Genomic DNA, 13,290 nt, shown 5'->3' with positions numbered 1-13,290 from the left:
TTCCTAGAAGGATTGGAGAGGAAGTGTGTGATTTAAGACAATGTATCTCCTTTAACCAAGAACAAAATTGATAACTTTTGGTAAATGAATATGAACTCCTGCATAAGCCTGGTGATCGCAGCCAGGATCGTGGAGGACATTCTCAAACTGTGACATTCCGCTGAGCCTTCTGACTGAGGCCTCCTAAGCCACTGGTGTGGCCACAGGCCAACGCCAGATGCAAGGACATGTCTGAGTTGGTCTGACCAGAAATGCAGACAGTATATGTCTCACTAATATTTGGAAATGTAGGTGAGAACCTTCTAGTCCTGAGTTCTCATTCAATGAGGAGATCACAGCAACCCTAATGTGAACTGCAGTTTTCCGCAAGCAACGTGAACGTCAGGAATTGTAACAACCGTTCTTTGGAATCCTTGCAACAGCCAGTTCAGAAAACCCAGCACGCTAGGAAAGGAATGAATTCTGGAAGAGAGGCCAATGGTTGATAGGTTAGATCCCCCACTGGCTGAAAGAATAAATGAAGGAGGGAAAATGAGACTTAAAGCAAAAAAAATTTTTTTAATTGTTTATTTAATGTTTGCAAATATAATGTGGTTCTCTTCAGACACACCAGAGGAGGGTGTCAGCTCCTATTACGGATGGTTGTGAGCCACCATGTGGTTGCTGGGAATTGAACTCAGGACCTCTGGAAGGGCAGTCAATGCTCTTAACTTCTGAGCCATCTCTTCAGTTCCCTAAAGCAGATTTTTAACAGTCTCAAGAATGCTTTTGTGAGAGGAAACCAGAATGAGAAGATGGAGATGTGGAAGATGCAGAAGAAGCTGGAGACAGGAGAGATCTGAGACCTCATCCTGATCATCCGATTGTCCTGAGCTACTACACCTTTCCAGAACTTTGCACTCTTATCCCAAGTAATTACAAAACGAATAACTCCCGAGGGTCAGCAGACCTACCACCATGTCACAGCTGAAGACCCCTGAGCAGCTTGGGGAAGCATCTTTATTTAAGCAAATCGTCCGGCCAGGTCTTGATCTCCACTAGGCAACTGCCTAAGTGAATCAAAGCACCAGATTTCTGGCCCAAAGTTGACTGGCTAGCAGAGCCAATATAAAGGACCCTGGGAGGAAGGGGCTAGGGAGGTCTAAATCAACAACCGGATGGAGAGGGGCTAACAGACAGAAGGCCAAGCATGGAAGGCAGTCACTGGCCTGTAGAAAACAGCATAAATCATGCTGCCGTGACACCAGTGACATTCTGCCCATTGACTGTCAGGTGGACCCTGCCTCTGTTGGACATAACCCTACAACCATCAATCACGTAGGGCAATGTCGGCCCCAAGCCCCTGATATTCCACCCCCACAGTTACCTGGCTACAGCTGAGTATGCCCCGCCCCACAGTTACCTGGCAACAGCCGAGTATGCCCCGCCCCACAGTTACCTGGCAACAGCCAGGCAGCCTGACCCCTATAAAGGGGGCTGGTTGGCCCCTCCTCCCTTTCTTGCCCTCTTCTCTCGCTCTCTTCTCTTACCTTTCTCTTTCCGCAATCTCTTCCCCCTCTTTCCAAGTGGCCATGGCCGGCTTTTACCTCTCTGCTTCTCTCTAACTCTACACTTCTACACTAAAGCTTTAAAATCATGGGCTGCCTCTCCTTCCATCCAAACCTGGGCTGGAGCAATGGAACAGACGTCTCAGCGTTCCCAGCCACCACACCAGACCAAAGTCTCACAGCCCCCAACCCGGTCTCCTCCACAGGTCCCCAGACCCACAAGCCTCTAGCAACAAGAACAGCTTTACAGTGGCAGGAGAGAGGCCCCACCCACCCACCGTTATCTTCAAACAACTTGTTCATTTCACGCCAACAAGGAGACACAGAACCTTGCCGCCGGAGCCAGGCATGTCAGGCTGGGAGTCCCAGACACCTGATTACGGTGTCTGAGGACAAGTCCTGTGCCACACCCGAGACTCACCTCCTGCACATTCTCCTTCACGCGGCTGTCGGAGGGGTGCATGACCGCCCCCATCACTTTCATGTTGCCGCAGACAACCAGGGCTTCATCAGGTGTGTCTGTGTTTATTCCTACTCGCCCATGATAGATGACAGATTCTGGGACTTGTCCTCGCTGCCACAGTGCGTCACTGTCATTTTCAAACTGCCCAGGGTTAGAGGCCTGAAAAAACACAGCGGCATGCTGCAGTTAAAGTTTCAGTGGCAGAAAGGGTTGGTCATGCGTCGTCAGAGTAAAGGTAAACGGACTATTATCTGAGTCCTTCCTATGAGGCTCCCACACTGGGTGGAACGTGCTGATAAAGACAAGTAACACGGAGAGCCCCGGTGAGCCAGAGAGGCCCGCAACGGCGGGAGCCCTGCATGCCATGACTGAGAACATGGAATCTCTATGACAGTTCTCAGGGATTAAATATATAATTATAGCCGGGCGGTGGTGGCGCACGCCTGTAATCCCAGCACTCTGGGAGGCAGAGGCAGGCCGATTTCTGAGTTTGAGGCCAGCCTGGTCTACAGAGTGAGTTCCAGGACAGCCAGGGCTACACAGAGAAACCCTGTCTCGAAAAAAACAAAAAAACAAAAAAAGCAAAGAAAAAAAAATATATAATTATATTTAACATATATATAATGTATATAACTACACACACATATTATATATTTATATATTTGTGTATGTATAGATATATGCATACAATATATGTTATATTACATATATTATGTGTTATATTATATATCATACACTAATGTACATTGTATGTGGTATGTTGTATGTTGATGTAATGTTATATATATGTTGTATGTTGTATAGTATATATTACACATTATACATTATATGTTGTATCTTGTATGTTACGTTATAGATTATATGTGTTGTGTGTTGTATGTATGTTGTATATATGTTATGTGTTACATGTTATGTGTTATATGTTATATACATAAATACATAGATGAACACTGTGCTACAGTGTTAACCATTTAAATGGACTGAGAAGTCCGTTTCCACCTTCACACCTGCATTTCGGAGCAAGGATGAAATGGTACCCGTGAGCTATTTGGAGTCAGGAGGGTCTATGTTACTCTTATGGTTCTTCACATTATTTTTAGGGTACGTTGATGTCTCCTACTCAACCGCTACACCAGGGTGCTCTCTTTAACCAAAAATAATAGCTAGGAGAAAGCCACTGTCTCCAAGGTACAATATGTGTTTAGAATTCGAAAACTGGGTAAATAACACGACACCTGATCTATGCTGAATGCGCTCAGTGAGTCACCTCCAGACTAAATGTGAATTTCACCAACGTTCAACCGCCCAGGCTCAGCTCGAGAGCTAGTCATCTCTGCGCTGTGGTGAGGATCCATACTGTGTGTTGGTTATCAGCTTCCTGTTAATGGAGGACGGGCCAACCAGGTTCCCTTCCTCCCCTGGCTACTCTCCGAACTTGCATAGTGCTTAGGGTGCTGCTAGCTGAGAAAGGGGAAACCCTGGTGCCACATAAATTATTCAAAGAGCGCAGGTGACTATCGGAGTCTATGACCCAAGTGCTAAGCACGCGGCTCAGGACAGCAGGGCCATGCCTACTAGTTTATGTCAGTAGACAGACTGGTGCCTCTGTCTTTATGCCTGGTGGGGAGAAGTCAGAAACGGTGACCAACCTAATTTCTGGACTGGAATTCAGATCATGCTGACTAGCACAGCAAAGCAATTCAAATTATACCTAATGAGACATCCAGCATGGCTTTGACCCTGGGGGTCCTGTGGGAAGGACTAGACGGATACCTCTGTGACTGGCTGCCTGACTTTGGCTCAAAAGAGTCTTCTTGGCTTGCGGTTGTGTCAGAAACAGCCCGTGTGTGAACAGCTGGCTTTCACACAAGCATTTTACTTTAATTTCTATCACTGCTTCACCACCATGAGATTTCTAGGCATAACTGGAGGGCTTTCACTAGTACGTAGCTTATCAAGTTTAACTGACTAATATAATTACAGAGGGTTCTTTGTTTCAGAACAGCTCTAAGCAGGCAAGAAGAAACTCTACTTTCCAAAAGGAGGCAGATGTGTCTCTGGGGCCTCGAATTGCTAGCTGTGAATGTAGACATGCCCACAGTAACTGGTACACCCTTCTAAAGCACCACTTCTTCCCTGTGTAGCTCTCAAAGGCCTGGGACAGCACAGTCTCACCAAGGCTGCCACGCCTGGAGAATCTATTGTCTCCTACAAGTCTCTCGGTGGCAGCCACTCTGGCCACATAGCCGCAGCTGCAGCTGCTCGTAGCTTAATGTCCCCACAGCTGCCAAGACACCATCCACAGCTGGAACCACTCAGCAAATGAGTAGAGCTAGTCCCTTGTGTAAGGCAGTGGCCCAGATGCCCTGGGGTCAGTCATCACTGTTGGGACACAGCAAACCTTCCTGGTACTTTCTTCATTTGGCAAGCCTAGATCAGAGAGATCAGGACTATGGGAGACTCCATTATTTATGAGCTGAGTGATACTGTGTGAGTGGGCTTCTCAAATCTCTTTCCTCTAGGCATTGTGAATACTCACAGAATAAAAATGTGCCATCAGTATAAAGCAGTGCCATGTGTAGATGTTTAACCAGTGCCTCCAACAGAGTCAGCATCAGGATTTCCCAGCCTCAGTATCATGGCCTTTGGGGAGGGACTACTTCCGGTGGGAGTGTTTCTCTGTGTGCTATTAAGTATTGCACATCATCTCTGTTCTCTGTGATCTTGGTTGAGAGCTACAGCATAAAAACTAACATAATAGTTTCTGCGAGTAGCATTACCGACAACGGTTAGGAAATAATACAGTTCAGGTATGTCTACGTCGCTGACAATTCAACTCCTTCCTGCAAGGGAGAAATTCTGCACGTGTGGTCCAGAAAAACCAGAGAGCTGAGCTTACCCTTACAATGATCCGTTCAGAGATGTGGGCAGCCAACAGATAGAACTGGTCTTGGTTAGCAGCATACAATCCGACCACCAACATGAAGTATCTAATTCAGAAACAACAGAAGACTGATGGGGGAGAGGCGGCACATCAAAGAATGGAGATGCAATTTGTGCAACTAAATAGCATCTGGCACTTCATTAACAGTGAGCTCAGCCAGACAGGTGACTTACAGGCCGTCTGCCTTCCCTTCCTATGTCAGCGGCACCCCAGTGAACTGCAAGAACAATTGGCCTTGGCCAACTTGCTACTGTCCTGGGTGTGTCTGTGAGCCTGCCCCCTGGGGAGAGCGCCAAGCACCGGGATCAGTTCACCTTTGTGGGCTCATCCAAGCATCACTCTGAGCATCGGTCACTGAAGGACAAAGGACACAGGACCAAGCCACTGGGGTCCCTGTGTCAACAACCATATAAGCTACAAGTCCTGGGCCTTAAAGGAGGGAGACTTAGAGGATGTGCCCATCATATTGGTTCAGTCCCATCTTGACCTATTCCAGGTATCCTCCATTTTCAGTGTCCTTTGACCTTGACTATAGCTGAAGATTTGGACCCCCCTTCAATCCTCCCAAAGCAAACCTCATTGCAGGTACTTAAGTATCTTCCTCACACGAACCATCTTAGGGTTATGGTTATTCTTAATGGTTAATGGATAATCTTAATGGTTATTTCTTGGAAGTCAAGACAAAAGCTTTGGATGACATTTATCTTCCCAGGGCTCATTGGTTAATAACACTTATTCTTACAGAGGAACAAGATTCAATTGCTAGCATCCACATAGTGGTTTACAATTGTCCATCAGAACTATAGTTCTAGGGAGGCCAACACCCGTTTCTGACCACGGTAGGCAGGCATGTGGTATACATATATTCATGCAGGAAAAATATTCATACTCATAAACTAAATATTGGGTGGGGGGAGGTGGGCTAGTTTTCCAGGCCCTGCCTCATTGCTCTTTATAGAATTGCAACCTAAGAAAAGGACCAAAGTCTGGGAGGTAGTTGCTCGTGACCTCAATCCTACCACTGGGGAGGCAGAGGTAGTCAGATCTCTGAGTTAGAGGCTGGCCCGGTCTACAGAGTGAGTTTGAGGACAGCCAGGGCTACACAGAAAAACCCTGTCTCAAAAAAACACAAAAGAATCCGAGAGAAGCCAGGAGGCACATACACCCAGATTTGGCTGTGAATCTCAGGTAGAGGGACAGAAAGACAGTCTCCTTTTCCGGGAGGCAGAAGTCTTCCTCTTGGGCTCTGGGGCTTTGAGAGTGGCGGTAGGACTTTACCCTGAGCATGGCAGCTCCCATAGGTGGGATCCTAACCCCTGAGCCACTCCAGACCCCGTACATTGCCACTCCAGTTTTTAGACAATGTACAGGGTCAATGCTCCCCTTGAGCTAAATCAAATCACTATTAATAATGATAGGTTCCACTGTCGTTAACTCCCACGGAGGACTCAGACGGGGTCATGCGTTGGACTAGGCAGCTCGCCTCCGTTGTTTAAGATTCCCCCCAAATCTACTGGAGCAAATACTGCTCTCACACCCACTCGACAGTATAGGAAATGAATTATAGATAAGACCAGGAACATTCGAGGTGGTGTGGCCATAGATAGAAATTAATTTCAGACAGCTTAAGTCACACACCCAAGGTCACTGAGCTAGAAAATAACAGAGTCATGTCGAAACTCAGTCCTACTCAACACCAGAGCGTACATCCTGAGACCAAAGGGTCTCAACTTTGAGCCTATGACAGAACCACCCAGAGGTTTAGTGAGCGACAGCCGGCTAAGCTCCCTTGCCGACACTTGAGTCAGCAGATCTTGGTGAGGCTTGAGAACCCGTATTTCCACATGTGCCCAGGTTGCAGCCCCCTCTGCCGGTCCTGGGACAGGCCTCTCTCGAGGAGACAGGTGGACACTGTTAAAGGCTTTCCCTCGTCCTTTCTTCTTCTTTTCCTTTTTATTTTTTCCCCTTTCTTCTCCTTTGGTTTTGGAGATAAGATCTTAACTACATAACTCAGGTTAGCCTTGAATGCAAAGATCCTCCAGCCTCTGGCTCCCAAGTGCTGGGATTGTAGGTGTAGGCTGGACTGCCCGGCTTTTCTCTTCTGTTAAAAAAAAAATGGGGTCGGGGTTTCAGGACCAGCTCACAGTTTGTTAAGTGCAGTCAGTCCTGAACCCAGGGCAATGGGCAGAACATGTGAGCACCCATCTGGAGACGCACGGAGAGAATTAGTCCGAGCATTGCTGGGAGTGAGGACGGGAGATATCTGGGTAAATGAGAGACATTAATAAGCCAACTCGGAGAAGGGAAAACATCCCCAAGCTGGCTGAGTGTCCTGGCTGGGTGACCCAAAGCATCACAGGGGCACTGGAGGCCATGCCCTGGCTAGGTCACTTGGGTGGCAGGTCACGGTGCCTCGCTACCTCTGATCCGGATTCGGCTTCCCCTTCTTTCTCATGTTGTTTGCTGTGGTTTCACCGAAGTGTAATCGTCCCAGGGTCACCTTGGTAACCTGGTCAGTCAGGAGGTCGATTCTAAAACAAACAACGGAAGCATGGAGAAACATAAGAGAACGCAGCGCTCGATCACATCTAAGCTTGCTGAGACCCCGGGGTGTTTGGTCCCCTGCTCTCGACACACTGCAAAGGACAGTTTATCCTAGGCTTTGTTAAGGGAGAGCCCCACGCACCAGGTCACGAGCTTGCTCGTGTGCCTGGACTCCACAGAAGTTTGCATGAGTGGCTCTGTCTAATCTGAATGACCATACTGTCCCACTTGGGCTCGGCTGCAGTTCGCCTACGCTACCTCATGTGTATCCTGGCCAAGTAAGCCAAGAAACAGACCCCACCTCACGCCATTCTAGAGAGAGGACTCTGAATTCTTGTCTTGTGAATACTACCATGAGTGCCCCGCTTTCAGCCCCATCGATCTGTCAAGGTAACCACAAAATACAACGGAGAAATGAGCTGTCTGCATGCATAGAAAGGAAACCTCGAAATTGTGCTAATCCAAATTAAAAACTGAAATATCTAATCATGTTCTACTCAAAGAATCAAGTTGCTAGTAAGCCCTTCCATTATGAAAGCGTCTAAGATGAGTGGGGAGTTTTTAGGTGGACCTTTTCATAACGGTTTCTTGCAAGGGCCTCAAAACCTTTCTTTATTTCCTTTTTTCCTTTTTCTTTTTAATGATAAACAGGTGTTTATAATACTGGCATCCTTCTACTACTTTAAACCTACTATGGGTTTCGCCGTAAATAAGAAAAATAAATAATATCACTTTTCCCCTAACCTTCTCCAAGACACTCAAAAAAGAACATCTTACTTAACAGGATCAAAAGTCTTTTTGCTTCTGTCTGCTTGGGACTGTTCAATAGCAATCACCTGGTTGGTGGCTTCTACCTGTATGGGAAAAAAAACAAAAACAAAACAGAAGTAAATCGATTACTTAATAGATTAGTTAACATACTAAAACTAGTGTCCATTAGTAGAAATGTTCAGATACTTAAAACCTTTGCCAGGGTACCATGATAGGTGAAAGATCTGAATTCTGAAAAAAACATGTTGGACTAGACAATAGGCACTGTCTATCAGTAGTGTCCATTGCCTAACACACAAGAGATGTCTGCTGGAGGAGGTCTTAGCTGCAGAAGGAAGTGATGAAATACAGAATGTGCTGTTAAAAGACCAAAAGGTCAGAAGCAAGAATGAATGAAAATAAACAAATAAATAAGACCAAAACAACTCAGAGAATCCATCCATTCATTCATTCACTATTTAGTGAGCACCTATTATGTGCCAGGCACTGCAGCAGGCATTCAGATAAGTGAACAAAAGCAGCCAATACTCTTACTATTGTCCTTTTCTTTCTAAGAGAAAAAATGTGAATAAGCTTGGAAATGGACAAGATCAATGCACTTGGATGCACATATGGAAATACACCAAATTCTATTAATATATGCAATTAATACATATTGAAGGATATACATTTTAAGTGAATAAAATTAATAAAAATCACTATGCCTCATGGTGCAGGCCTGTAATGGCAGGTACTTGGGAGGCTGAGGCAGGAAGATCATCTAGCTCATGCCTGCCTGCGCAACAAGTAAATACAGGAACAACATGGGCAATTGCATGAAATTGCATCTTAGCAAAAAAAACAAAGAAGTCTGGATAGTGATAGAGTGCTTGCCACTTATGCATGAGGCTATCAATTTGATCCCTGCTAATGTACACATACATGTGAGTGCAAACACACACACACACTAGCATATAAACACACACACACACACATACTAACACACTAACACATACAAACACACATTAACACACACTAACACACACATACTAGCACACAAACACACACTAGCACACTAACACACAAACATACACTAGCACACTAACACACAAACACACACACTAACACAAACACTAACATACACATACTAACACACTAACATACAAACATACACTAACATACACTAACACACAAAACACACAGACTAACACACAAACACAGACAAACACATACAAACATATACACATTAACACTCAAACACACACAAACACATACAAACTAACACATACATACTAATACACACACTAACACATAAACACACACTAACACACAAACACACACTAATACACATACACACCAGCATACAAACACATACACACACTAACATACATACTAACACACAAACACACACACTAACACACAGACTAACACACTAACACACAAAACACACAGACTAACACACAAACACAGACAAACACACACAAACGTACACACACTAACACTCAAACACACATAAACACACACTAACACATACACAGTAATACACACACACTAACATGTAAACACACACTAACACACACATACACACACATGCACATACACACATGCATACACACACACACACTAACACACTCCTGTCCTGGCAGGACTTTTATTCTAATATGAAGAAACAATGACTTGAAATGTAGGTAATCCATACGTAATAGGCAACACAGGTAAACAATCCTATAGCTGCTACACTCCCTATTCTGTGAACTGCTAGTGTAGTGCTCGGAGACACAGCACGTGGGCAGTCACACAGGAACAGACTTTCTAAGAAGCTGCTGGACCTCAGCTCCTCAGCTAGGAACCGTGCTATCCCCTCTTCACACATTTCTATTCCACACGGACATTTTCACAGTGGACACATTGTCTCCACTGTCAGAAAGATATGCTTGGCTGTTGTTACTTATTTGCTTGTTGTTTGCATTTCATTGTTGCTGCTGATTGGCTCTAAGAGTTCCCTTGGAAACAAAAGTGCATCCAGCATCCAGCTACAGTTTAGAAGACACCATACCTAGGACCAGCTTCACCATTAGGATGAGATATGTACGTAATGGACATCCTAAGGAGCTGGATAGGAGAAAATAGTTTGATTTGCTTTTGGGCACTCTCAAGCCACACTATATGCATCTTAGAAGGGACTCAGCCAAGCTGTTGATGACTGCCGGAAGAGAGGTGTCCCAGCCGGACTAACCAAGTTGCAGATGTGTGACTCAAATAAACAATTGCTGCTATCTTGAAGTCGTTAATGGTTGGGATAAAGATTGTGTAGCAGGGATAAAACAACTCTGTCATTACTATCCTAGATGAATTCTTTAACCCCACTGGGCCTCAGTTTCCCTGTGTTAAACTATAGAAAATGGGTGCTGCGTAAGTAAGGGCTCTTTAGCTTTTGAAGTTAGAGAACTCTTTGAGAACCAGGTTGAGACTGAACCTACCCCCTGTGCTCATCCACCAGCATCAAAACTAAAGTGGATGGAGCAAATGTGCTACGATGAAAATACAGTGTACACGCTGGAAACTAAAAGCCACGGTTTGAGGGGATGTAGTGCTGGGTTTAGGACTCACACCTGAGGAAGGGGCGGAGTCTACTCCCTGTGTCTTGAACCTTTATCCACCACGCTGTTGGAAGCGCAAGCCCCCTCACTGAGAAGTCCTCCAAGAGCTGAATCCCTGGCCGCTTCACAGAAACAAGGGAGCGGCCTTCTCTGGCTGACAGCAGACAAGAGATGTGTTATCACAGCCACATCTGACCAGGGCAGAACTGTGCTCTGAATAAATTACTGCTGTTATTAATTTATTAAAGTCTCTAAGGTTTGAGGTTAGGATCATGGAGTAATAGATAAGTAAAACACTTAAGAAACACCCAATAAAGTAAATTGAATGAACAAAAGGCCTACCTTAATTCCAAAAGCTTTCAAGTAGAACATTTCTATTGGCTTTAGGCCCATTTGGGTCTTAACAAACTTCGGACTTCCCCAGACTTGAATGTGCACGGTTATCTGGAAATGGTTCTTCTTTTGACAAACAAAAGCTTCATCTACTGGTGAGAAAGTGAACCCTTTGTCTGTCACAACCTGATAGCCCACGTCAGGCCTGAAAGGAGATGAACCAAGAAACCAGTTACACAGTAACTTTGTCATTGATAATATCAGTAGTGTAAGCAGTCCAAGAAAGCCCATTGTGCAAAGTGTCCTTTGCGACATTTGTTTAACCGACTTCCGGCATTTTTACTGCAGAAATGAAAATGATATTTCGAAGCACACTGGCCGTCGTGTCTCCTGACAAGGAAGCAGCAGGAATTTCGCCGAATGGAAGCATTGTTTCTCTGGACTCCGTTCCCTTGGTGGTTTCTAAACTTTTAATCTGACTCTACACCATGCACTAGAAATGGGAAGCTGGAAGCTGAGAAGACGCCACATCACTTAGAATTATCTGGAGAACAATTAATCTCCTCCCTTTATAAAGAAGCTTCTAAATTTCACAGGCACCTCAGCTACTTAGGTGAAACAATGTTCAGCCCTCTGTAAAAAAATAAAATAAAATAAAAGCAGGCTGATCAGAGCTGCCAGGAAGAACCCTAAAGCAAATTAACCAGAGCCAGTCATTGTATCCATTGGAGATATTCTCCTCTCTAGAATAGTTTCTTTTCCCTTCCATCCTTCCAGTCTGGAAAGAGGACTGAAAACCTACTACGGGATTTCTTCTGCATAAAGGGCTGGGATGGGAACAGGGTGGGTAGTCAGAATTTTGCTTTATGTAGTAGTTCCAATAGTAATGCTGTGTCTATAACATGATTAATAAAAGTACTTTTAAGTGTTAATGAAAGGGGGTGCTGAAAACACTCCAGAGTGTGCATTGCTCTTCCGGGTGATTTGAGTTCCCCCAGCACCCACTTTGGGCAGCTCACGCCCACCTAGAACTCCAGTTCCAGAATTCAACCCCCTTTCTCTTCCAAAGTGTGGATGTGCACATACCCACACACAGACATATGATTAACAGAATGAGTCTGTTTAAACATTAGTAAAATGGACACATTAGATGCTAACATCATTAAGTAGACACAAAAGTGTGAATGTTGAAAATGTCCGTGGGGAGCTTTTCCTGTACAGGTTGCTAATGTGGACCATGGTCTTTAATTTATCAGGGCTCCTAAGAAAGGACTCCTCGGAGGCAGGAGTGAGAGGAAGTGGTCTCTCCTGAGGCTCCCTGCCTCTGAGGCCTCAGCAAAGGTGGATCCTCCTATCACAAAAGCACAGAACTTGGAAATGTTGCTCTAATCCCCAAAGCAGAAACTATGAATGCGTGTTCTTTGTGAGTTGAGTACCTACCAATGAATTGCATCCCTGTATCATTGATACCTTCCAATAACCAATCCAATAACCAATGCAGTGCTCACTAGCAGCACAGGAAAAGCCACTGGACAAAGACTTAGACAAAGACTATGGATGTGCCTTTTGCTGCCTAGGAACTTGAGATTGACTCTGGGTTCCACAATCAATCTGCTAATGTTTTTCTTGTGTTATGGCTCAGAACCCCCAACACATGGAACATATAAAGGAACGGGCAAAATCTGGGCAACAACAACAACAAAAAAATTGGTAACAATAAATAGCTGATGGATACACAAATGGTTGATTTAATTAAAATCAAATGTGCAACGAGTCCATAGTGTTTCTGACTGCGTTTGCTCATGTGTGTCATCTTGTATGATGTCACCGTACCCTTAGTTCTGAACACACGTGTTGTAGCGTGCACACCATCATACTACACAAGGCCAACGAAACAGTTCACATCCCAAACTGCTGTGTTATGAGTTGCAGCATTTCTACCACCTGTACAAACTCTTTCGTTCTTCAGAAAGATAAAAACTCGATGACAGAAAATAATGTTTTCATATTTTCCTATCATAATTACTCAGCATGTAAAGATCAAATATGTTAGTTTATCTTTGGATTGGATTGGGTTTTTAATATTTGATTTTAAAAATTGCTGAGTTT

The 13,290-nt window shown here is 44.7% G+C and overlaps 1 protein-coding gene across 1 annotated transcript in view; it reads right to left on the bottom strand.

The window, feature by feature from the left end:
• Nucleotides 1-13,290, bottom strand: part of Myrfl (myelin regulatory factor like) — a 114,156-nt gene that overhangs the window by 41,103 nt on the left and 59,763 nt on the right. Inside the window, exons 7-11 of the mRNA XM_052165716.1 lie at nucleotides 11,191-11,386; nucleotides 8,276-8,352; nucleotides 7,375-7,485; nucleotides 4,910-5,000; nucleotides 1,969-2,169 (exon numbers count right to left, since the gene is read on the bottom strand). Of these exons, the coding sequence (XP_052021676.1) occupies nucleotides 1,969-2,169; nucleotides 4,910-5,000; nucleotides 7,375-7,485; nucleotides 8,276-8,352; nucleotides 11,191-11,386 (676 nt within the window). The remainder of the gene's footprint in view (nucleotides 1-1,968; nucleotides 2,170-4,909; nucleotides 5,001-7,374; nucleotides 7,486-8,275; nucleotides 8,353-11,190; nucleotides 11,387-13,290) is intronic.

Source organism: Apodemus sylvaticus, chromosome 20, assembly GCF_947179515.1.
Source record: "Apodemus sylvaticus chromosome 20, mApoSyl1.1, whole genome shotgun sequence".
NCBI lineage: Eukaryota > Metazoa > Chordata > Mammalia > Rodentia > Muridae > Apodemus > Apodemus sylvaticus.
Note: the sequence above shows the minus strand (reverse complement) of the source record. Positions and strands in the feature narration are given on the sequence as shown.